The following is a 25,947-nucleotide window of genomic DNA, read 5'->3' as shown; positions in this document are numbered from 1 at the left end:
TAAGAGTCATCTGCAAATAGGCAAACTGTAACACCTACAAACTTGAAAGGATGATGGGCACAAATGTATGGAAAGTGGTACCCGCTCCAATAGCCATAACCAATATATATTTTAAAAGGCCTTTAGATGTAGGAAAATGTCTGCTATGGGGCCAGTTCTAATTCACGTTTTGAAAGCAGTAATTCCACTAAGTTTTATAATGAAAGTATAACACAATCATCCATGTATACGAGTATGTATTATGACTACAATCTATTAATATAACTAAAAGAAGCATTGAAAAGGAAAGGATTATACCTACGATGAACTACCCAAGCTATTAGCCCTTTATTCGCTTTCATCATCATCATCATGATCATTTTAGCCATAGGACGTCCAGTTGAACATAGGCCTCCCCCAATGATTTCGGTTGGTGGCGGCCTGCATCCAGCGCCTTCCCGCTACCTTTATGAGGTCGTCGGTCCATCTTGTGGGTGGACTTATTGGGTCTTGTGGGTTTATTCGCTTTAGCAACCCATAATAAAACCCTTAACAAGTAATAAAACTTTAACCCCTTTATTAATAAAAGTTACACCCTATCATTTGGTATGGAAATGTCATTTTAATCCAAGGTTCTTCCTAGGTGTAACTTTTTATTAATAAGGGGGTAGTACTTCTTTAAATAAAACTATTTATTTCACAATTATTCCCATCAATAATTATAGAGTTAAGGAAGCATGCTGGAGCAGTAAACCCTTCCTGCCTGGTATAACCTAAGTACCATACGATGGACACGTATGATACTTCTTCTTCTTCTTCCGTCCCTCACTGATGAGGATCGCGACCACAGATAGTGTTCCTCCACAGACTGCGGTCATAAGCTGTGTAGACCGCACGATGCATACTCCCGCCTACCGTTTGCCTCACCGCGTCCGACCATCTCGTCGGTGCCCTGCCCCGAGCGCGTCTGCCTTCCATACTGTATGATACCTACTTAGGTTACACAAAAAGTATCTTTATCTTCGAACGCAACCAGATCTGAGGCTGGTGGCCATAGTAAATGTTGTTCGTCTTGGTAAGACCTTTCAAATGACACTACAAACATAACTATTGGAGCCGGGTACCATTCTGCAAAAAAGTATGTATATCTTCGTACACAACCAGATCTGAGGCTGGTGGTCATAGTAAAAGTTGTTCATCTTGGTAAGACCTTTCAAACGATACTAGACACATATCTATTGGAGCCGGGTACCATTTTGCCCATTGTCCTTTGGCAGATAGGTTCCTTAAAGGGTGTAGACATCCGCTAAAAACAGATTTTACGAAACTCCGGTGGACAAGGGGGTAAAACAGGGTCCACGCGTATGAAGTCGCGGCTTAGAGTCGCGGCCAGCTTATAAAAAGCGCTTTTAACACGTCCTCTTTTAACCCTACCACTACATCGGGATATTTAACCATTTTTATAAGTTTTTGTACATTTTTGTTAACCTATCTTCATCATCTTCATTTAGATCTTAATTTTGTTTGAAAGTAACAGTCCAGTCCAGGAACATGAGCTCTAATTTCGTTCAAATTAGATGGAAAATTTGGCTTCCACTTCCCGTGCCAGACCATACCTATCCATACAAAAAATAAAAAGGCAACCTTATCGCTATGAAGCGATCTCTTTCAGACAACCCAGGAAGAGGACAGTTGCAAATAAGGATACTTTTGTTGCCCATCAGGATATCAATCCTATTTTTCAAAAGTCCAACGCCCTGTTACAAAACAAACAACCGCCTTAAGGTTGAAAATGGCTTAAACGCCCGCCCCATTAGTATTCCGTAGGAGTAGTGCCAACAATGAGATATAGTACGCAGGTTCAACATCTGGAAATACCAGCCTAACAATCTTAGGCCCGCCAATGCGTTTTGCACTAAAAATCAAATGCTAAATAGGCGGAAATTGTTTGTATAAATGGCGTGCGTACTGCATAAGTCTTTAAATTTAAAGTGCCACACACGTTGTTTTGGACAAAAAATCTGTAGTAGGCAGGCCTCCCACTAGGTGGGTCGACGATCTGGTGAAGGTCGCGGGAAGCCCTGGATGCGGGCAGTGCAGGACCGGTTGTTGTGGAAATAATTGGGGAGGCCTTTGCCCAGCAGTGGACGTCATTTGGCTGAAAAGAACACATTATTTTTAGTGAAAATTTACTTGAAATCATCTATCTTTGTTGTTAAAACTCTTCTCGGAGATGTCGTAAGCGACTAAGAGACGAATAATGCAAACATCAGGCCTACCCAACCCGTCTGGCCAGCGTGGGGAGTGTAGGACAAATCCTCCATTTGCTGGTAAATTAGAGGGTCGTGCTCCTGCAGTGGAGACTAAATGATTGTGATTTGAACTGAAGGATGCAGTGTTTTATTGTTGAAAATAATGTTTTGAAATCAATCAAATGCGTAGGTATTATAACTCTATTGATTTGTCATACCTCAATTTTATGTCACTCTTTATTGCTAATTGCTTTTATTTTATTGTTTATAACTCTATTTCAATTTAAATAATTAAATCTAGTAATAAATATTGGTATTCCAATAGGTCCCATAAACTTCAATTTTGCTTTGTCAGTGTTTTGCAAAACAATTTATCTATGTACACTATTTAATGTTTGAAAGTACCTAATACTTATTGATATTTTGCGTGGTTTTTGTCTACTAAAAATTGATATAAAAACTCGACAGTATGAAATTAAACTTCTACAAATACGGATGTTAATATCACTGTAAACAAATTTTGATATTTGAACAAACCGATCAAACATTAGTTTTTATTATGCGTATTTGATTTGATTTTGACGAAATATTTGTACAGGAACCAAGTAGCCAAGTAGGTATTTGGATGTTTTTTATTCTTTTTAGCATTGAAAAAGTTGGAAGTTTTTAATCTTTCTGATCGGGCACTCTGAGATGTTTTTTTGCTCTAGTCAGCCTTCAAAATAGGATAAGTACCTTCGTACCACGCACTTACGACTTTTTCTTTATACACATGCGTTTATTTTATCTCTGAGAAAGAGTGCATTATATACCTTGAAATAAAACAACAAACATAACGCCAAAATGACGTCCACTGCTGGACAAAAGCCTCCCTCAAAGATTTCTACAACTATCGGTCCTGTGCTGCCCGCATCCAGGTGCTTCCCGCAACCTTTACCAGATTGTCGGTTCATCTACGACGGGACTATTCCCACCTCTAGTTCCCACCGCTGCAACTTCCGTGTAGCCAGGATCTACAGCTTGACCGCCAATAACCCAACCAGTGAAGGCCAAGTTTGTCTCGCGGGAAGTTAAACTGTCATTGAACCCGCAACGAAATTAATCAGAAGAACATAGGAGGCGTTCGAAATTAAGGACGTCGGTTTACCTATTCGGAGGCCTATACTTCATCCATCAGCTCTAATAGCTATGTGACCCGTCCAGAGACCATACAACGTCAAAGTACTTAGGCCCCTTGCCAGGGCACTTAATACGTCCCAAATATAGCTTGCCCTACCACCAGTTCGGAACAACATATGGGCTGGTGCTGAGAAGAAGTGGCGAAAGAAACTCAGTCGCCTATAATAGGCTAGTTTCCTAAAAAAAATTTTTTAGTCCGTCATGTTTAATATCAAAAAATATTGGACACATATATTTTTATTTGTCAATCTAACAAATAATTACATAGTTATGGTGCGTTGAAGTTCCGCACGACGTCACAACGTGCGGCACTTTTATGCACGCATTGACGTCACGTGCCTCTTCTTATGAACTTTGGCGCGCTTTATCTCTTAAAATTTTCATTAGTTTGAAAAAGTGAAAAATACGTGTAGAGTATTTTTTGATAAGTTAACTGACGGACTAATTAAAACTCTTGCTTTTTGAGCCAGGAATAGGGTTGCCAGGCGTCCGGCTTTAGCCGGACATGTTTGGCTTTTTACGGTCTTGTCCGCCCAAATATTGTCTTGTCCGGCCTGTCCAGCTTTTGTTAGGCTTTTTATTTGGCCTGCCGCGTCAGGCGAAAGTCTCGCTACAGAATATGAAGCGCACGCATCAGGATGTTGGGCAACTGATGATACGATGACAGTACTCACTCGAGCTATGACACTAATTGCACCCCTCTCCCCATCACATGTCCGGCCTTTAGGGTAAAATGTCCGGCCAAATGAAGCACAGAGTCCGGCTTTTGTGTTTTTGGACCTGGCAACACTAGCCAGGAAACATCCCTATTCTGTAAAGATATTTCTTTACCACTTTGTCCACCTGGGACTGTAATAACTGTTTAGAATTCCATCATCGCTTGCTACATATAGTGATGGTACTTATGATACGAATGCGTAGCTCATTTGAATCGTTTGTTAAGAATTAAGATATAATCTTAGGAAAACCAATGCAGCGCGTGTCGTTGCATATAAATTGCGGTATTGTATCATACGTTGAACTCTGTAAAAAGTAGGTACCTTTTAGTTTAAGACTTGGGTAGGACCTAGCGAAGTTAAATGTAAGATAATACTACTAGGCCCATCTGGCCCATGGTACAGGACTATTCCCACACATGTGTAGCCAGGGGTATCCTTCCGTTTGGCCAAATTACTTTTCGCCAAATTTCACTTCGCAAACAACTTATCGCCAAAGTTTCATTTCCCAAATGAACTTTTAGCAACTGTACTTTTCGCAACTAATTCATTTGGTCAAATTATCATTTGGCCAAATTTTACTTGGCAAATGTTTATTTAGCAAATGTTTTATGTTGCCAAATATTATATCCCAAATAATTTGTTTGGTCAAATTGACACTTCACATACTTACTTACCCACCGTTACCCACAAATCAAAGCATAAGGCACATTATCATGGTTTTCACAATAATTTTATGTAAAACATTGCAGAAAATAGTATGGTTGCAAAAAGTAGGTATTGCAGAAAATAGTAGGTTAGGTTAGGTTAGAACAGTGACCCTTAATGCGCGAAGGCGAGCGAAGCGTGCCGCGGCAGCGGCCGCCGAGCGCTAGAATCACCTCTATTGTTAATGAATCATTTGGAAATTTCGATACAAAGAATGAAATAAGGAAATTAATGTAGAACAAATTTTATATTAACTCCCCACTAAGCAAAATAATAACCACAAGCTAATTTGTATACCATTCTATGCACCAATCAAATTATTTTGTAAATAGTTTATCGTGAAATATTTTTGCCTAATGAAACATTTGGCAAACCATACTTTGCCAACCAATAATTTGCTAAACAATAATATGCCAAAAAAAACATTTGCGAATTAAAAGTTTGCAATAAGTTGCTTTGCCAAATGAGAATTTGCCAAATGAAAATTTGCGAAACGTTGTTTGCGATGTGATAATTTGGGAAACGTTTTTTGGCCAAACATTAGTAATCCAGATCTACAGCTTGACCGCTCAACCCAACCAGTGAAGGCCAAGTTTGTCCCGGGGGAAAGTTAAACTGTCATTGGACCCGCAACGAAATTAATCAGAAGAACATAAGAGGAGTTCGAAGGTTCGACTTCCCTCCAGTGCAAAGCGGGTAGTACCTGGCGAGGCCTTAAAAAACTCATAAAAATCTTTTATTTTTGCAAATAGGCTTTTAAGAAGCACTTTTACACGTCCCAGTATCACCCCTACCACTGCTTCGGGACAATAAATGGGCCAGTGCTGAGAAGAAGCAGCGCAAGAAACTCAGTCACTATTGTCAGCCTGTCCTGTCAGTTTGTCCAGCGGTGGATGTCATTTGGCTAAAATCAACGAATGACTTTAGGTTAGAATAGCAAGGTTGTCCTTACGTTGCGTGTATTGATTTGTTAAACTAACAACAATAGGAAAAACTAAAATTGTACAAGAGTTTTGTTTCAAATTTTATTCTAAACTCAAGGAAAAGGTCAAGCCTTTGGTAGAGCATTCCTCCTACATCAATCTTACTCAGGATTTGTTTCTGCATACTAACTGGAAATCATCGTTTCTCAAACTTTGAGACAAGCACCCCGTGGGAGTAAATATTTTTACCTTCTGAAGTCCACATTCATTTGTAGACAGATATCTAAATATATAACTCAAAGGTGACTGACTGACTGACTGACATATCTACACTAATATTATAAAGTGGAAAACTTTGTTTGTTTGTTTGGTTGTAATGAATAGGCTCAAAAACTACTGGACCGTTTTTAAAAATTCTTTCACCATTCGAAAGCTACATTATCCACGACCACGAGTAACATAGGCTAAATTTTATTTTGGAAAAAAATAGGGTTCCGTAAAATATGTAGATAATGTAGTCCACGCGCGCGAAGCCGCGGGCGGAAAGCTAGTTGATCTATAAACGCACAGCCCAAACCACTGGACGGATCGGGCTGAAATTTGGCATGCAGGTAGATGTTATAACGTAGGCATCTGCTAAAAAAGGATTTTACGAAACTCCACCCCTAAGGGGGTAAAACGGGATCCACTCGTACGAAGTCGCGGGCGGCCGCTAGTTCTGTAATAATTTACTAATTATCAGCATTGCATCCGTGCGAAGACGGGACGGTTCGCTACTTTAAAAATATTTTTGGTAGATTAACGAAGGAAGGAATTGGAATTAATTAAATTACCATTAAATACTAATTTGGATGTTATCATCTGCAACATAGATAAATGACATGTTGATATTGTTATTTAGCTTGTTTTTCATTTCATGTTATGACAACCAGTGGTGACTAAGTTTGCTCCGGCGTTTCTTCTCAGCACTTACTGAGAAGAAAGGCATGTATGTTTCGAAGCGCTAGTAGGGCCCAAAAGACAAGGAGACATGTAAAGTGCTCCTTAAGGGCTACCTTTTTTTTTTACTGTATTTTAAAGTATAAGTGCCACTAGTGGTCACGTTTCACTAAACGTTAAATAAACAACTTGAAAAAATCTAACTGCCTAAGGCGGGACTCGAACCTACGACCTTCCGCTTGCCGGGCGCTTGCCTCTTCCAACTGAGCTACTTAGACACTGGATATGGATAAACCTGGCAGTTACAATTTTTCAAGTTGTTTATTTAAAAAAAAAGATTTCGATTTTTGATTTTGAAGTGGCTAGGCCATCAAAACTTTGAGTACCCCTACCTCGCCTATTAAGCATTCAAGTCGCGCACTGTGATGGCATTGGGACGTGCGCCGGAGTGCTTCTGATAGACAACTTTCATCGGATTATGGACCTATAACGGGACTCGTCCGGTCAAAATACTGCTCTTACGTCATAGTACAGCAGTGTCAAAAGAGTCAGTTATGTCATAGTAGGTTACTCATATTAATATGGCCTCCTGACACTATAACATCAGTACTAATGACATCATATTACTGGTTCTATGGGTTTATGATCTATTTACTTTTTAGAAAAGGACCTCAAATTACGAGATAAGTGTTCAAGTGGCCGGAAGACGTAGCGTGGGCAGTCCTCCCACTAGGTGGACCAACGATTTGGTGAAGGTCGCGAGAGGTGCCTGGATGCGAGCGGCGCAGGACCGGTCTTTGGAAATCCTTGGGGGAGGCCTCTGTCCAGCAGTGGACGTCTTTCGGCTGAAACGAACGAAGGGGGTTAAACGGGGTCCACGCATACGAAGTCGCGACGTCCGCTAGTTGCTAATATTCTTTAAAAAATATACTACAGTGTTTGACATGCTGTTAACTGTCTTGTTTGTATATGCGCCTTTCCTAAGGTCACTTCTATGTAAATAACAATAATACAAACACGTAATCAAATGATTACTAATTAATTAACTAATTTGCTATGTCATGGAAAGAATTAATAATTTCTTTCCTTAATTAGACTTAAAATGAGTTAGAACGGTTTCACAATACGTCCGATTCCGTTCCGAATCCGTCACAATACGGATCTAGAAAATTAATAAAGAAATTGGATGACGGATATCGGATCTAGAGCTTAAACTACCATACAATTAGTTACTTATTTTCTATTTGTTTTTAACTATAGCTGTTTTGCATCATCATCATCATCATCATTTCAGCCATAGGACGTCCACTGCTGAACATAGGCCTCCCCCAATGATGGCGACCTCATAGAGGTAGCAGGAAGGCGCTGGATGCAGGCCGCTAGCAACCGGCCTTTGTGAAAATCATTGGAGGAGTTGTTTTGCATAATCTCTGAATTTAACTATCTACCTATTACGGTTCATGAGACAGCCTGCTTACAGACAGCGAGGTTATTTTAATAGGATCCCGTTGGCATCATCTGGATCGCTGGATACATCGCTATCAGGTCATTTGGTATCCACTTCAGGAGCACGAATCTTTTCAATGTAACCAGAGGCAAATGGAAGATTTAGGCTACACTTCCCACGCTGGCCTGACGGGTTGGGGAGGCCTGATGTTCACATATTTCTCCATAAGTCGCATTTTACGACATCTTCGTGAAAAGTCTTGTCTGTCTTTTCTGAACACTAATCCGCGCCTTTTCAAGGCGAGAGTCACTAGGGCAAATTTAATAATGTACCATCTTAGACTGCATCTCACTTAACATCAGGTGCGATTGCAGTCAAATACCTACCTTGTTCTGCATAAAAAAGTGGAAGTGGCTATTAGGTATAGAGCCGTAAAATGATGACAAGGATGCGTGGTCAGTTCAGTCTGCACATATTTGATGTACTTGAATTTGGTTATTGTTACCGTTAGATAATTCCTGGCAATAAGTGGTGACTGAGTTTGTTCCGGCGTTTCTTCTCAGCACTTACCATAATAATATGTTTGTCTCGAAGCGCTGGTAGGGCCTAAAATATAAGGTGACGTGTAAAGTGCCCCATATTATTAAGGGCTACCTTTTCTTTTTAATGTTTGCTATATTTGACGTTCATAAGTGCCACTCTTGTGGTCTAAACTGAATAAATATTTTTGATTTTGATTTTTATGAGATAAAAACACTTTAAAACAATTTCTCCTTCTTCCTCAGATCATGTCCAGATATCAAGAAACTGTACATGCTGGCGCGACCAAAGAAGAACAAGGACACCACCAAAAGAATACAGGAACAATTTGATGACGTGGTAAGTTTCATACAATGTCTTACGCCCGTATTCACAAACGTTACTATGAGGTTACACAGTGCGCGTGGACACGAACTAATCACAGAGCTCTATCCAACGCTGTGTGTTCGATTTGCTGCTTCACTTAAGCAAGCATCGTTTGTGAATAGGGGCGTCAAAGTAACTCGAATTCAAAATACATCCTTTGTCCAAACTTGTGGGAGAGTCAGCTTCAAATACATAGTTCGTGACACCCAAAGTGGCCAAAAAGTTGACAATATAACAAAGACGTGTTGCGAACTTTTTGGCTACTTTGGGTGTCATGAACTATTTGGCGCTGACTGTACCTATCCGTTTTACGATTGCCTGTTGATAGAAGAGCATTCAGGTCATTTATTGCGGCTCTTAAAATTCGCAACAAAGATTGTAACTTCAACTAAATTCCTAAATATCTTTCTGTTTCAGCTCTACGATAAACTAAGGAAAGAGAGGCCCAACTTCATTCAGAAGATCGTGGTGGTAGAAGGAGACGTGGGTCAAATTGGCCTCGGCATGAACGAGCAGGATAGGCTCAAAGTTATGAACGATGTAAGTAGTTCAAGTTTAAATATTAAAACTCATAAAAAACTCAACACTTTTACACGTCCCAGTATTAACCCTGGCCTACCACTGCTTCAGGACAATAAATGGGCCAGTGCTGAGAAGAAGCAGCGCAAGGAATTCAATCACTATTGTCAGCCATGTCCAATCTATCTTATAGGTAACAATAGCACATAGTATCGGTGTCGGATAGGCGGACTCCAGATACGAGGAACGCGGGTTCGAACCCCGCTGCCGCTTGACTCTCTTGTAACATAAGCATAATTATACGAAAATCATGCCTCCCTAACTCATCTGGCTATGTGAGGAATGTAGGTCAATCCTCCATTTGCCTCTGGTAACTTAGAGAGGGTCGTGCTCCTGAAGGTCTATTCCACTTTGATTACCTGGATTTGATCACCCAGGTGATCAAAATGGACTCCATGCGACACTTTGGTGTCCTTTGATCACCCGTGGATTAGAAGTCCACTTTAATCAACTAGGTGATTTATCCATAGGTGATCAAAGGACACTAAAGTATCGCCTGGAGTCTACTTTGATCACCTGGGTGATCAAGGTGAACAAAGTGGACCCTCCTGAAGTGGAGACTATACAGGGTGTTAGGTAAATGGGTATATGAGCCGACACTAGCCCATGTTAACATGGTCATATAAATGGTATGGTGAACAGAAAATTGATATCTTCATTTTAATTATTTTAATTTTCATACAAATCGGATTTTAAAAAAATTATTTTGTATGACAATTAAAAAAATTAAAATGATGATATCAAATTTCTGAGTTCACCATGCCATTTATATGCCCATGTTAACATGTGCTAGTGTCGGCTCATGTACCCATTTACCTAACACCCTGTATAACCTGATGGTAATGATTGATTGATGACTCATCGTATTAACTAAAACCTGGATAATTGCAGGTGGAATTCATCTTCCACGGAGCAGCGACCGTCAGGTTCGACGAGCCCTTGAAGACGGCCGTGGAAATCAACGTCAGGGGCACCAGGGAGATCTTCCAGCTGGCCAGAGCGTGTGGCAAGCTGAAGGCAGTTGTCCACATTTCTACTGCTTACAGGTAATACTCGGAATCCAATATAATTTCAGCCACAGGACAATCACTGCAGAACTTCCTCAATGAACGATTTCGAACTCCTCGTATATTCATTTAATCTATCCCCGGAACTACTCAACCTTCACTGGTTAGGTCATGCTGCAGATCCTTGCCATAACAGGAGTTGCAGCAGTGAGAAAGAGAGGTGGGATTAGTCTCGTTCCTCTTTTATTACTAGCTTTTGCCCGCGGCTTCGCTCGTATGAAAGTCATTCACAGCAAAACTTATCGCACGCGTCCCTGTTTCAAAAACAGGAGCAAAAACTATCCTATGTCCTTTGACTTAACTGTGTATCAAAATCAGTTCAGTGGTTTAGACGTGGAAGCGTAACAGACAGACATAATTACTTCTGCGTTTCGATAACTCTTTTATAATGCGAACAGCTAGGGACTGGAATTCGCTGGCTGCTGCTGTCTTTCCTGAACATTACCTAACTATAATCCGGCTTTTTTCAAAACGATCATGAATAGGCACCTATAGAGCAGATATTCTAGACTGTATCTCACTTAACACCAGGTGCGATTGTGGTAAAATACATGCCTGGTCAAATGCATAAAAAATAGTAAGGATATTAATAATTTCTGCTTCTTTTCCAGTAACTGCGCCCTCAACACGATAGACGAGAAGTTTTACACCAGCATCATGCCTGGAGACAAGCTCATCGACCTGGTCGAGACCATGGATGAGAAAATCATCAACAACATCACTCCAGGGTAAGATTTTTTTTTATCCACAACGAGGAAGCTCTTGGCCTGTATCTCACCTGATGGTAAGTGACGATCAGGCCGAAGGTGGAAGCGAGCTTCACCCGGAATCCTCAACCACGGAGGAACTGGCTATCTTACCTCTAACTGCCGGAACACAACAATGCTGTTAACATTGTTGTTATGGCGACAGACTTAGGTAAGATGGTAGTAGCTAGCCAGGCGGACTTGGAACAAGCCCAAACCAACCAAACCGAACAGATACCTATCTATATTTAAGCGACAATATCCCAATGGCGTCGGTGTCGGATTGGCCGAAGCAAGATCCGAGGAACGGGGGTCGATCGAATCCCGCTACTGCTAAAGCGCGACAGCAACATAATTACGCGCGAGCGATAAGGATGGGTAGCTTGGGGTCATTGGACAAAATTCTACGTGCTTGCAGACCAGAGCCCCGATTACGGTAATTTTTAACGTCTCCAATCCAGACACGCTTCTCGATTCTGCGATACGATTGGTCGTTCAACAGCGTACGTCAACTGTTTTGACCAATCGTATCGCAGAATCGATGAAGCGCGTCTGGATTGGAAACGTTAAAAGTTACCGTAATCGGGGGCTCAGACTATAGACTATTGTGGTATCCATCATTAACCTAGGCGCAGACCACCGACTTTTAGTTGGCCGATAGTTGGGTCGGGATTTTAATCACGGACATATTGTATTGTATGGAAGTGCGCACATTACACCGATTTGATATCGGCCGATTCTTCGCACAAATTAAGATCGGGCCCAACTATTGGTCAACTAAAAATCGGTGGTCTGCACCTAGTCTAAAAGCAGACCGACACTAACAACTTTGGGCTACTGTTGCCGTCTAAATAGGTATAATAACAAACCAACAAGTTTACCTACCTATAATTTTAATACAAAATTATTATGTCATTAAGCGCGTAGATCAGGATGTAGAATAAATTACCATATTAAAGAAGACCTATTTATTTTATTCAAATTAATCAAGTCAACTTAGACTTGCTTGATCAGAGTTCAAGGGTTATTTAAATGAATAAAACTTATAAAAATATTTGAAGTAGTAATGTTCTATTGAGTATGCATGACTAAGGAATTATTCTAATAAATACTTATGATACCGCAGTTTAACTTTCCCCCGGGACAAACTTGACCCTCACTGGTTGGGTTATTGGCGGACAAGCTGTAGATCCTGGCTACACAGGAGTTGCAGCGGGGGGAACGATTTGGGAATATTCCCGTTGCCCTATCACCACTTCGGGACAAAATATTTTAATATAGGCTGGTGCTGACAAAAAGTTTTTGTAACTTTTTCCATTATTTATCCAATTTCGCAATAATTTCAAATTGTTCTCAGGTTACTTGGTGACTTCCCAAACACGTACGCGTACACCAAATCAGTGGCAGAAAATATAATCATGGAATACTCCAAGGGACTGCCCGTAGCAGTCTTCAGACCCGCTATTGGTAAGGACTTTTTCATCATCATCATCGTCATCATTATTTTTGTGAACGATCTCTGTGAAGACACCCCTGGTCAAAAACTCAAAGGCCAGTATTCACAAACGATGCTTGCTTAAGTGAAGCAGCAAATCGAATGCACAGCGTTGAATAAAGCTTTGTGATTGATTCGTGTGTCACCCTTTGCGTCCACGTGCACTGTGAGACCTCATAGTAAAGTTTATGAATACGGACGAAGGACCCTATCTTTTTTTTTTGTTTTTTGAAAGTGTTTGTCGCGGGAGGTGCGATTTATTTGATGTCGAGTGTAGTTACTTATTTCTTTCGCGTTATTATGTATTATTTTATCATTGACGCTGTCATTATTATCATCATCATCATCACTTAGAAGTCTGGATACAAACTCTACTATTCCCCCATAGATAGAGTGATTGGTGCTTTTTGACGCTATGGCTTAATTTTTCTTTTTACAGTTATTGCAACAGTGAAAGAACCTGTGACTGGGTGGATCGACAACGTTTACGGACCTACTGGTGTAAGTATAACATTATTATAATAGTAATGAAACCTAAAAACATGACAAAACGGGACTATTCCCACCTCTAGTTCCCACCGCTGCAACTCCTGTGTAGCCAGGATCTACAGCTTGACCGCCAACAACCCAACCAGTGAAGGTCAAGTTTGTCCCGGGGGAAAGTTAAGCTGTCATTGGACCCGCAACAAAATTAATCAGAAGAACATGGGAGGAGTTCGAAATTAAGGTTCGACTTCCCTCCATTGCAAAGCGGAGATGACAGGAAACAAAGGTTTAATAACATATGCACCACGGACAATAAATATCAATTATGGGGGCCTATCTTATGAGCATATGATGATACTTAAGTAACCATTTAAACCTCTATTCCAGGTGGTAGTAGGAGCAGCCATAGGCCTCCTCCACGCGCTCCACTGCGATCCCAAAGCGATCGCCGACTTGGTTCCAGGGGACATGGTGGTCAACGCCTGCATTGCAACTGCCTGGAAGACGGCTAAAGAGTACCCTGGGAACCATGAAGATGCGCCACCACAGGATCTCCCGCCGCCTGTGTATAACTACGTATCGTCTGAACAGAATCCACTGACATGGGGTATGTAAACTTATTTTTAAATAAACAAGTTGAAATAATCGAAGTGCCTAAGGCCATATACAGAAAGAAAGCTGGAATGGCAATGCCAGATTTAGTATGGAAGGTGGCGTCTTTTTTTTTCGCGCGGCCATCGACCAAACTTTGTTTTTTGATTACAAAATAGTGTAATAAACCAAACTTACTGTGACATGTATACCTCTAAACTCAGTCTGAACTGAGTTACGAGCATTAGAAGTTTAATGATTTTACATACTAGATTTGCTTTTTGCGCGCAAGTTTTGTAAGAAATTGCAACAAAATAGTGACATTGTATGTGTAAACAAACAATACCATCCATTATAGGCTCCAGACATAAGTGTGGAGCAGAATCAGCGCAATAAAAAAAAATAGTGTAATATTTGTACATGTCACAGTAAGTTTGGTTTATTACCTACACTATTTTGTTATCAAAAAACAAGGTTTGGTCGATGGCCGCGCGAAAAAAAATACGCCAATTTCCGGCATTGTCTTTTATAAGCGCTTACCGGTGCTTGACAGCGCTGGTAACCCGCGCAGGAAAATAATTAAGTATATGAACGCGCGCCGATAAGCGTAGAACGGCGCCGACAAGTTTCAACACGCGCTGGTCAGTGCTGGACGCTGCCATAGAAAAATGCCATTCAACTTGCTTCCTTTGTGAATGAAGGGACAAGCGCTTATAACCTTCCAGCTTTCTTTCTGTATACGGCCTAAGGCGGGACTCGAACCCACGACCTTCTGCTTGCCGGGCGACTGCTCTTACAACTGAGCTACTTAGACACTGGATGAACCTTTATCGCGCGCGTGCCTGTTTCAAAAACCGGGATAAAAACTATCCTATATTCTTTTCCGACTCAAACTATCTCTATGTCAAATTTCATCAAAATCGGTTCAGTGGTTTAGGCGTGAAAGCCACACAGACAGATATAGTTACCTACTTTCGCATTAATTTATAATAATTATTAGTAGGGATTCTGCACAACAAACAACAAACAAACAACTGCACGCAGGAAAATTTATTTAAGGGTACTGAGTAGGTACGCCATTCTTGTTTGAGTTTTGGGCTGGACGCTGTGTAGGTTTGTTGTCGGTCGACAAGAAGAAGTAGCGATTCATCATCAACAGCCCTTTACAGTCCACTGCTGGACTATGAGCCTCCTCCACTATAGTAGAGGGTTTTGCCATAATCCCCACGCTTGGCAGGCGGGTTGGAGATCGCAGTTTAAAAGATTGATGTTTTTTAGAAAGCGCTGCTGCCCGTTCTCTGTTTGATGTGTAGTACCTAAGTCGCCTCTTACGACACCCGCGGGAAGAGTAGGGGTTGGTGACAAATGTATTCTACTCTGCCGTCACCACACGGCTAACGATTCTAATAAAACTTATTTTGTTACAGAGAAGTTCATGTCGTACACAGAGACGAACGGTCTCGACGTGCCACCGAGTCAAGCCGTGTACTACTACCTGTTCAAGCTGACTGCTTCAAGGTGGCTCTACACGATGTACTGCTTCTTTCTGCATTGGCTACCGGCGTACATCATCGACGGAATCGCTATGCTTATTGGGAAGAAGCCTATGTGAGTATCTTCTTTCATCACTTATGCCCGTTTTCAATCCCAAATTTTTAAGTGACCCCTATGAAATCACCATTCCTGTTATGTGTTACCATAGGGGTAATGCTTAAGGGGTAAGACTAATGCCCGTTTTCACCATCAACCCCTAATTTTTAAGTGACCCCTATGGTAACAAATAACAGGAATTTTGTTTACATAGGGGTCACTTCAAAATTAGGGATAGATGGTGAAAACGGGCATTAGTCTTAGTACTTAGTCAAGAACTCGATACTCTCTTCATCATCATCATTTCTGCCACAGGACGTCCACCGCTGAACATAGGTCTCCCCTAATGATTTTTATATCGCCCGGTTGGTAACGGGCTGCACTATCTGCTTTACCTGAAGCATAAATACTTAAATGGAAAATTTGTCCTACCCTCCCCACGCTGGCCAGACGGGTTGGGGAGGCCTGATGTTCGCCTACTTTGTACCTTAGCCGCATAATATTCAGAAAAATGGAGACTGGTCGTATTCAACTGCTAGACTCACAGTCAGATGGCTTACATGGAGCTTGTTTTTAACTTTAAATAACAACTATAGGTCTGTACAATAGTATAACAATTGACGTAACATAACTTATCATAAAAATCTGAAATTTGACGTCTCAAAACTTACCCTCCCGTGCCACTCCCATACCTCAAAGAGCGTTTACGCGAAGCGCGGCGTTTCAAGGGGCATCATTGGAAATGATTCGCGCGCGGCGTTTTTTAATAGTTTTCAAATGTTTATAGCAAAACAATAACAATGAATTAAATATCGTTTCAAAGTAAATATTTTAAAGAAGATGTTGTTTTATTATATTAAGCTATTATTATGTTGAATAAAGGAAGAATATTGGTGAAAAAATCACTTTGATTTTTGGGTATTTCACGTTCTTTTCATTTGTGATTTCTTATTGTAAAATGCTTAAATCTAAAAATTTTCTCAGATAACTATTTGCCCAAGGATCTATGCTATAGGATATAAATGTTTGTTAAATCGTTTTCACAGTATTTTTATAAAAATTTCAGCTTGTAAACTGACGCTAAAGTGGAAATTTACAAAACCTGTGTGGACTTATCTTGATAGAATTCTTAAATACTAAACTAATCGCAATATTTTCTCAATTAACTATTTAGACAACGAAATTGCCTAACTATTTATGCCTATGCCTATAACATATTTGTAGTATTACTGGTTAATGATTGTAACGAGTTGAAAAAGTACTGTTTTTACCCCAAACGGCGTAAACGCTCTTAAACACTAGATCTATAGTTACAGTCACCGGGACATAGGATGATAATTACAGGTTATTTTTTGTTAAAAATAACCCCTATATAGATGACCCACGCTGAACTGTCCCGCCAAACTCAATGACAGTGGGGCGCTACCATCGTTCAACTATATGGTTTCCAACATGGCAAACATCGGAACTAGCGATCCAGTATTGACGGTGGCGCCCCACTGTCAATGTCATGGATAGGACAGTTCAGTATTTTGGAACTATATTATTATCACAACTACAGAAAACGAATTTTCTACCATGCCTTCATAAGCAACTGTTTCTCAAACTATACGCAACCCCTCTGTTTCAATTTCTTATTGTAATATTTGACGATTTGTAAACATTATTTTTAACTAGATACTTTTCGAATTTTGTATGTGACAGAAAAACTTGATAGCGCGCGTCCCTATTTCAAAAAATGGGATAAAAACTATCCTATATCTTTTCCCGAGACTCATACTATCTCTTTGCCAAATATCAAAATCGGTTCAGTGGTTTAGGCGTGAAAGCGACACAGACAGAAAGACAGAGTTATTTTCGCATTTATAATATTAGTATAATAATTATGGTCAATGATCATAGCAGGCCGCTACCAACCGGGCAACATGGAAAGCATTGGGGGAGGCCTATGTTCAGCAGTGGACGTCCTATGGCTGAGATGATGATGATGATGATTATGGTCATGTGAATAAATTATTATTATTTGAAAGTTTTCTTTATTCCAGGTTAAGAAAAGCCTACACGAAAATATCGAAATTCTCCGAAGTGCTCGCTTACTTCGCGCTAAAACAGTGGAAATTCTACAACCGCAACACTCAGAATCTGTTCAGCGAGCTATGCGACGCAGACAAACGCCTTTTCGACTTCGATATGTCGAATTTGAACTGGAACGATTATTTCTACAGCTACGTCAGAGGTATCAGGGTGTACCTCCTAAAAGATCCTCTGGACACTGTTCCCAAAAGTGTCACGAAACATACTAGGCTACGTTACTTGCATTACACCTTCTGCTGTCTATTATCATTAGGAGTTTTAAGGTTGTTATGGGGGGTTTTAAGTTATATGTTCAGTTTAGTTCTCTAATTTTGTCATAAGTTTTAAGGTAATGTTTGAAGACTATTGAATCAGTTTTAGGGTCTGTTGTATTTAAATTCAATTGATAATTTTGTTAATTGCAATAAACAGTGTGTACAGGGCTAAAAATATACTTTATTGTGTTTAAAATGTTTGCTATAGGGCTACAATTTGTAATCCCAAACTTTCTAATGCAGTTTTTTTCTGCCTGAACTAAAAGATAGATATAAGTTAAATATTCAAGAACTCCTTAAAGCCCTCTGGGGGCAATTCTTTGAAGTTTGAGAACCAGAGACCACATTTTTTTCAAGAAATGACAACTTTTCACGTTGGACTTTGAACTTTATGTCGTTAGTACAAGATTTAAATTAATATAATTTTGCAATCGATGTAAATAAGTCTGTACCCATACGTCACTTGTTTTTAAACTGTGCTTTCTTTTATAAAAGAGGCTCAATATTTTTTTGTATTTTTTAAATCTTTGTATTTAATTTATTTTAACTTTAGTTCGACTTTGTACTATAATACAAAGGGCTCGCACACTAACTGCGGCCGCCCGTCGCAGGGTCATTGGACAAAATTATACGTGCTCACATACCGGGCTTTAGACTTTAGTACTTACTTATTCGATAAGGTTGTAGTACTTTTGTTGGTAGTTATGAACAATTTTATTACAAAATAACAGTTTTAGCTACTTATTTTCAATCTATTTATATTTTTTTAACTCTCTAAGGTGACTCATGTTTGTACATGCTTTAATATTTAAGTAATTGTAAAACATTAATGTGTGAATTTATTATAATAAATAAAACAATTTTCTATCCTAGCGCCACTAATTTTAAATCGTTGATACTTTGAGTGTAGTTAGTACATAGTACCTAATAATACAGTGTGTCCGGGCACGTAGTGATCAAACTTTAAGGGCGTAATCTATGGACAATTTTATCGATGAAAATACTTTAAATTTGGGGCTTGACCCATTTCTCGAAAAATTACATCGATTTAAGTTTTTAATTTTTAGTTTACACCTCTTCTTTAAAAAACAAGTGAAAGCGTGAGTAGCTTAACATTAATAGGCAAATATTTTATATCATGCGATAGCCAATAAAATTATCTATTAGTAGAAGAAGAAAGCAGACACAAGTTTTATACATTTTATGGGAGTAAGAATGGATTTAATTAGAAAAATACATTACTTTTTTCACTTCTTTTTCAGTTATTTTCCAACACAAGAAAAACCAGGTCGTTAAGGTATGTTTTATTTGCATTGTATTTTTAGTATTTGAGCTATTCTACAAAAAAATACAATGCAAATAAAACATACCTTAACGACCTGGTTTTTCTTGTGTTGGAAAATAACTGAAAAAGAAGTGAAAAAAGTAATGTATTTTTCTAATTAAATCCATTCTTACTCCCATAAAATGTATGAAACTTGTGTCTGCTTTCTTCTTCTACTAATAGATAATTTTATTGGCTATCGCATGATATAAAATATTTGCCTATTAATGTTAAGCTACCCACGCTTTCACTTGTTTTTTAATGAAGAGGTGTAAACTAAAAAATAAAAACTTAAATCGATGTAATTTTTCGAGAAATGGGTCAGGCCCCAAATTTGAAGTATTTTCATCGATAAAATTGTCCATAGATTACGCCCTTAAAGTTTGATCACTACATGCCCGGACACACTGTATATTACGTACCTACCTATTTATGTGCAATAAATGAATAAATAATTAAACAAATAAAATAAATAGTTTCCCAAAACTGACACTAGTGGCGCTAGCGTAGGTTTTATAGGTGATTGGATTTTTTTATTAAACCAATATGTGATAAATAATAAAGGATTTGCTCAGTTGTATTAGTAATAATTTAGATGCCATTTTATAATTATTTTTTATTTATGATACATTAATAAAAATGTGTATTGCAGATGTTGTTTTTTTTAACGTTTAAAACAGTTTTAAAAGTAAAATAATATTCTCCAAAAATATATTTTGAGGCTATAGGTCTAAACTATGCTGTTCCATTTAAGATTTCAAGAAGTATGTAAGTGTAGATGTAGATCTTATGTCTAATCAAGCTGGCCACCCCTGATATAGACTCAATTTATTGAACTGTCCTATCCGTGACATTAACAGCGGGGCGCCACCGTCAATACCGGATCGCTGGTTCCGATTTTTGCCATGTTGGAAACTACACAGTTGAACGATGGTGGCGCCCCTCTGTCAATGAGTATTTTTTTTATGCTAGACAAGGCAGGTATTTGACCGCAATCGCACCTGGTGTTAAGTGAGATGCAGTCTAGGATGGTACATATCTGCCCTGTTTGGTGGGACAGTTTAGTTTAGCTCATCTATATTTGTATGCTCTCTACTTCTCCCGTGCCGCTTCCATATAGTTCCAAAATACTGAACTGTCCTATCCATGACATTGACAGTGGGGCGCCACCGTCAATACCGGATCGCTGGTTCCGATTTTTGCCATGTTGAAACCATAATTATAGTTGAACGATGGTAGCGCCCCCTGTCATTGAGTTTGGTACGACAGTTCATTTTATGTCATCTATAGTTCCAAAATACTGAACTGTCCTGTCGATGACATTGACAGTGGGGCGCCACAGTCAATACCGGATCGCTGGTTCCGATTTTTGCCATGTTGGAAACTATACAGTTGAACGATGGTGGCGCCCCTCTGTCAATGAGTTTGGTACGACAGTTCATTTTAGGTCATCTGTATTTGTATGCTCTGTCACGTCATAATATGCCAATGTCACCCCTCTCGTGCCGTTCCCTACCTCAGGCACTGACTGAGTTGCAATAGAACTATAAAAAAAGTTTAAAGTTTCGATGGGGGTTGCATCGCCGAAAAGTTTGAGAATCACAGAACCATAGAGGTTTGAACGTCCACAAACTATAAACCATAGATATTCCCAAAGACTGATCCCAAAGATCATTCATCGCGTCATCATTGACAAATCATGTCATTTGTACCAACTTACCCAGATGTCTTTTTACAAATATTTTTTATGTATTATGACTTTTTTTATGCATTTTGAAGAGTTATCCACAAACGGCAACAAAGATTTGATAGTTGAAAATAAAGGGGTTGAAAACATTTCTCCTTGCGCGGCTGGTTTGGTGTTTTTTGCTGATGTCAACAATACTGCTGATGAGGATTTCAATATAGAGATGACTCCGGACCAGTGCTGTTTGGATACGGAGTCGGAAGAAGACTGTGAAGTGGTGGAAATGATCGGAGACTGTGTGGAGACTGTCCCTGGAGGTACAGGTTTTAAACCTTTGTTTGTCACCTGTCATCCGCTTTGCAATGGAGGGAAGTCGCACCTTAATTTCGAACTCCTCCTATGTTCTTCTGATTAATTTCGTTGCGGGTCCAATGACAGTTTAACTTTCCCCCGGGACAAACTTGGCCTTCACTGGTTGGGTTATTGGCGGTCAAGCTGTAGATCCTGGCTACACAGGAGTTGCAGCGGTGGGAACGAGAGGTGGGAATAGTCCCGTATCCCTGGAGGTACATACGTGCTTATTTTCTTGCCTTAGGTATAGATCGTTTCATCCAGGAAGACGCGCCCCACCATTCTTGGTTGGTCTCGCTGGTTGGGTTATTGGCGGTCAAGCTGTATTACCTGGCTACACAGGAGTTGCAGCGGTGGGAACGAGAGGTGGGAGTAGTCCCGTAGAATGCAACTCCTGTGTAGCCAGGATCTACAACTTGATGGCCACTAACATAATAGATCAGATAGAGAGATAGTTTTAGTGAACATCACATGAAAGCTGATAAAACACAATCAGTTACTACAATGGGAAACTTGGAATGGCGCAATTTAGGCACAGAAACGATCTTTGCCAGACATCTTTAGGAATTCAGTTTATAGTTCTATGTTATTATTTTTTGTTCTCTATCTTCTATCACCCGTATTCACAAATAATGCTTGCTTTAAGTAAGTGCGCAGCCAATCGAACGTACAGCGTTAAATATAGCTCTGTGATTGGTTCGTGTGTCACCCTGTGCGTCGCGCACTGAGAGACCTCATAGTAATGTTTGTGAATACGGGCGTTACTCCTCTTCAAGACTTAAAAATTCAGTATTTAATATGTCCCTCCCTATCAAAATTTGAGCAGACGCCATTTCAGCATGAACTTTATCTTGTAGTTTTAATTTTATTTACGCATTTATTTCAACAAATTCATCTCCAAATCGATGTAATCTTGAAACTGCTTTTATTTCTTTTCAAGGTACAACCAAAACATTGAAGTTAGTAGCACCGTTAATTGACCTATTCGAAAGAAAAGGACATTGTATCGTCTATCTCGATTCCAAGCCTAAGAACAGGCAGAGAGGGACTATGCGTGATACAGTCAAAATATCTTTTGATACACGACTGAAGAACATAAAGCAGGCAATGGAGGTACCGGATAATGTGACGCTTTGTAAGCGAATAGACGAAGACCCACTCAACGATTGCAAACCAGTCGATTGCGAATCTTATTACAATGGAAAACGACCGTATTTTGATAACAAAACGAAGAGGTGTACAGACGTTCCAAGCTGTGTATCTGATTCCAAAGATGAAGTGCCAAACGTCATTTTAGATTTGAAGAAGAATAAATGCATTTATGGAAAAGCTGTTTCAAGTAAAGATCTTGAATTAATAAAAGAACTAACCAGCCATAAAGAAAGAAAACCTAAAGATATTCTTATTATCAAAAACACTAAAAGTCAAAATCCAGCTGTTCCTATGAATTATACGTTTAAACAGTTGTACAAATCTCAAGATGCTCTCTCGAAGATTTCTCAACTGGCAAACGAAGATTTTGAGTTGAGGTATGACCCATCTAAACTTGAAGCTATTAAGAAAAAGGGTCTGAAGTTTTTAATGACCAAATACTTCATCACGAATAGACTGACACTTATAGCGTTCGGTGTAGTCATTTCAATACAATGTTTCTTGATTTGCATGATGATTTACTGCTTATCAAAGAAATGTGGTGGCTGCCACAAGAAGAAGGTCATTAGGAAGTTCTTCAACTACCGCCAAGATGCATCAGTAACTACTCCATTGATTTGCACCAGTAACATCGATACAGAAACTACAGAGTTCCAATATTTCAGCGAATCCTCGAATATAGACAAAAAAATCAAATGCTACAAAGCATGTCAGAAAGAGAGGAAAAACAACGTTAAGATGAGCATGTCTGATGACATTCTATCGAAATGCCTGACCAGGCGAGACTGGAGTAGTAAGCCAGCGAAGTCTGAAGCTATTCCAGAAATAACTACTGAAGACGAAAAGCTAAACAGACATGATACAATAGAATCTATTCGGGAACCATCTTACCAAAACTCTAGCAGTCAATCAAGGAAGCAGAGCAGTGCGAAAGTCAATTTCGAAAATGAAAAACCTCACAAACCTAAACCAGAAAAGAGGCATATAGTTAAAAGTATAGTTAGGAAGATAGATAGTAGACTCAGAGAGAGAAGGGAAGGGAAAGACTACGACGAAATGCAGGGAGAAACGTCGGAGAAGGAAATAAAATGTCACAGCTACAACTACAACATGGACGCCAATTCAAATTTGACAGGCTTCAAACCAAGTACGCACAGTAAAAAACTAGGAATCTTCAGATCGGACAAAAGCAAAAAAGGTACAGTTCCGTCTATAGAAAGAGGTGCTCAGGCGGCTTTTTCGAACGACTCAATCGACGATTTTTTGTCGGAACGCGGTCTTATATTTCTGGCTGGTGAAGATCTGTCCAAATATTCGTTTTCCAGCCAATCGATTGAGGGCAAAGCTGCATCAGTATCTTCGGAGGTTTCGAGTAAGACGTCTAAGAATAATGTCGTGAAGAATGTCCTTTCGTTGCTGCATAGAAAATCAAAGCACGGGCCGTCTTCAGACCCTGGTGTCAAGAAGTCCAGTACCAATTTAGACGTGGAGCTGATCCATATGTCACACGCGTCTGTGTATTCTTCTAATAACGAATCCGATTATCTGAAAAGTATGAAGATTACTAAAGACTCTAGAAGTTCGCTGTAGTTAGAATTTTATAGTTATGTCTGTAGTTTTAATAATAAATTATGTATCATGTACAGGTTTGACTTACTTTGACTTATGGTCCTATGTCCCCTAGATGAGGCAGAGAGCGTCCACAACAGTCCGGTTTTCTGATGTGTTCGTTTCGTTAATCGAGTATTTTCGGGCAAGTGCGTGATTAACCTGCTGTACCCTAGTCCGGTGGTGGGGCTGCCACCTCAGAGCTTCTGGACTCGCTCGGTTTTTTCCGGGTATCCTCCCTAGTGATGGGATTCTGTTTTCAGGCGCAGAATACTCGCCTTTCGCCCTGCATCCTCAGCTCAGCTGCAAGTCTAGGTAGTGGGCACACAGAGCGTGGCTGCAGCAGGTCCCAGGGTGGACGACGAGGACGTGGATGACGTGGACTGGCCGGGGTTCTGCTACATCGGTGTTTCACTACTTAACACAGCAGATGGTTTATTGGCATTTTGTAGGCAATGCTGACCTCACTACGTCAGCAATTACCACCAAGACCATGCCCCCCCTATGTAAAGGTTTGGCTTCATCTTTATTGTGGTGAGTAGAATATTCAGATTCTATCATTGTTCCAGGCGCCAAGCTATGGGACGCATCGCTTTTGATATAGGTTGGCGGTTAAGACACCCCGTAGATACAGACTTTTATGCCCGTTTTCACCACCAATCCTTAATTTTTAAGTGACCCCTATGGTAACAAATAACAGGAATTTTGTTTTCCTAGGGGTCACTCAAAAATTAGGGATTCTTGATGGTGAAAACGGGCATTAGTCTGCCGATTGTTGGGTCGGTCGGGCTGTCAATCATTATGAAAATTTAAGACGTAGCGTGGGCAGGCCTCCCACTAGGTTGACCAACGATCTGGTGAAGGTCGCGGGAAGAACTTGGATGCGAACAGCGCAGGACCGGTCAGACCAGCCTTAGGGGAGGCCTTTCTCCAACAGTAGACGTTATTTGGCTGAAACGAACGAACGTACAATGGTGACCACCCGACCTTACTACGTATGGCCGTTTCCCGCGAGGCGAGGCGTTTACGTATCACTGCGAATAAGTGTGCGTCGCTGTACGGAATTTCACAACAGAATATGCCTCGATATGATACGATTACGGTCCGTTTCCGGGCTCTTAAGTGTACTTCATCCTTTAGTATGAAGAACGCCGAAAATAAAACTAGCAACAAACAAATTTTTCATTTTGTATAATTATTTAAAGCTTTATCTATGTATTACAAACTGGGCACACCTCGCAGGGGGGGCACAGTGTCGATGTCTCTTCCGTGGTAGTCGTCACGTACCGTGGAGGCACCACCTGCAAAAAGGAGTATAAAACCATCAAAGTCAAAGTCAAAAATGTCATTATAATGTCCCCTCCCTATTCCGTAAAGGGTTTCTACTGATTTCGTTTTGTTTTCGTTTCGTTGCGGGTCCAATGACAGTTTAACTTTCCCCGGGACAAACTTGACCTTCACTGGTTGGGTTTTTACGGCGGTCAAGCTGTAGATCCTGGCTACACAGGAGTTGCAGTGGTGGGAACGAGAGGTAGGAATAGTCCCGTTTGTTCCATAAGGTGTCCCAAAATTAGCACGTCACACTGGGAGTCTTTCAGCGACTTGGCCCACTTTTAGCTTGGTCCACGGGCCAACTCACCGGTTTGACTTTTAAATATTTTTTTCTTCCAGCAACTGGGCCCACCTTCAATGTTTTATTAATTTAAACACCAAATCAACAAAAACAATGTGATTAAAAATGTCCTCGTTCCATACAGGGTGTTCCAAAATTAGCACGTCACTCTGACACTGGAGATAGATGGGCCTAAGGCCCGATTTCCACCAAAGCGGTGCAAAGCAGAGAATGTGTGTCGAATAACTGATGCAATGGAGAG

General features: G+C 40.1%; 2 protein-coding genes across 2 annotated transcripts in view; both read left to right on the top strand.

The window, feature by feature from the left end:
- The window catches only part of LOC114365055 (fatty acyl-CoA reductase wat), a 38,836-nt gene extending 20,537 nt beyond the window's left edge, over nucleotides 1–18,299 (top strand). The window contains exons 3-11 of the mRNA XM_028321507.1: nucleotides 8,929–9,022; nucleotides 9,467–9,589; nucleotides 10,520–10,674; nucleotides 11,307–11,423; nucleotides 12,799–12,908; nucleotides 13,376–13,437; nucleotides 13,810–14,029; nucleotides 15,441–15,621; nucleotides 17,649–18,299. Coding sequence (XP_028177308.1) covers nucleotides 8,929–9,022; nucleotides 9,467–9,589; nucleotides 10,520–10,674; nucleotides 11,307–11,423; nucleotides 12,799–12,908; nucleotides 13,376–13,437; nucleotides 13,810–14,029; nucleotides 15,441–15,621; nucleotides 17,649–18,006 — 1,420 coding nt within the window. The 3' untranslated portion in view covers nucleotides 18,007–18,299. The remainder of the gene's footprint in view (nucleotides 1–8,928; nucleotides 9,023–9,466; nucleotides 9,590–10,519; nucleotides 10,675–11,306; nucleotides 11,424–12,798; nucleotides 12,909–13,375; nucleotides 13,438–13,809; nucleotides 14,030–15,440; nucleotides 15,622–17,648) is intronic.
- Nucleotides 18,300–20,507: 2,208 nt separating this feature from the next.
- LOC114365059 (uncharacterized) lies at nucleotides 20,508–24,055 on the top strand. The gene is made up of 3 exons (XM_028321511.1): nucleotides 20,508–20,535; nucleotides 21,055–21,279; nucleotides 22,254–24,055. Exons 1-3 carry the CDS (start codon nucleotides 20,508–20,510, stop codon nucleotides 24,053–24,055), a joined length of 2,055 nt encoding a protein of 684 aa, XP_028177312.1.
- The last annotated feature ends 1,892 nt before the right edge of the window (nucleotides 24,056–25,947 follow it).

Source organism: Ostrinia furnacalis, unplaced genomic scaffold, assembly GCF_004193835.3.
Source record: "Ostrinia furnacalis isolate ACB-3 unplaced genomic scaffold, ASM419383v2 OfSCF7542, whole genome shotgun sequence".
Taxonomy (NCBI): Eukaryota; Metazoa; Arthropoda; class Insecta; order Lepidoptera; family Crambidae; genus Ostrinia; species Ostrinia furnacalis.
This window is presented reverse-complemented; position numbering and strand designations above follow the sequence as displayed.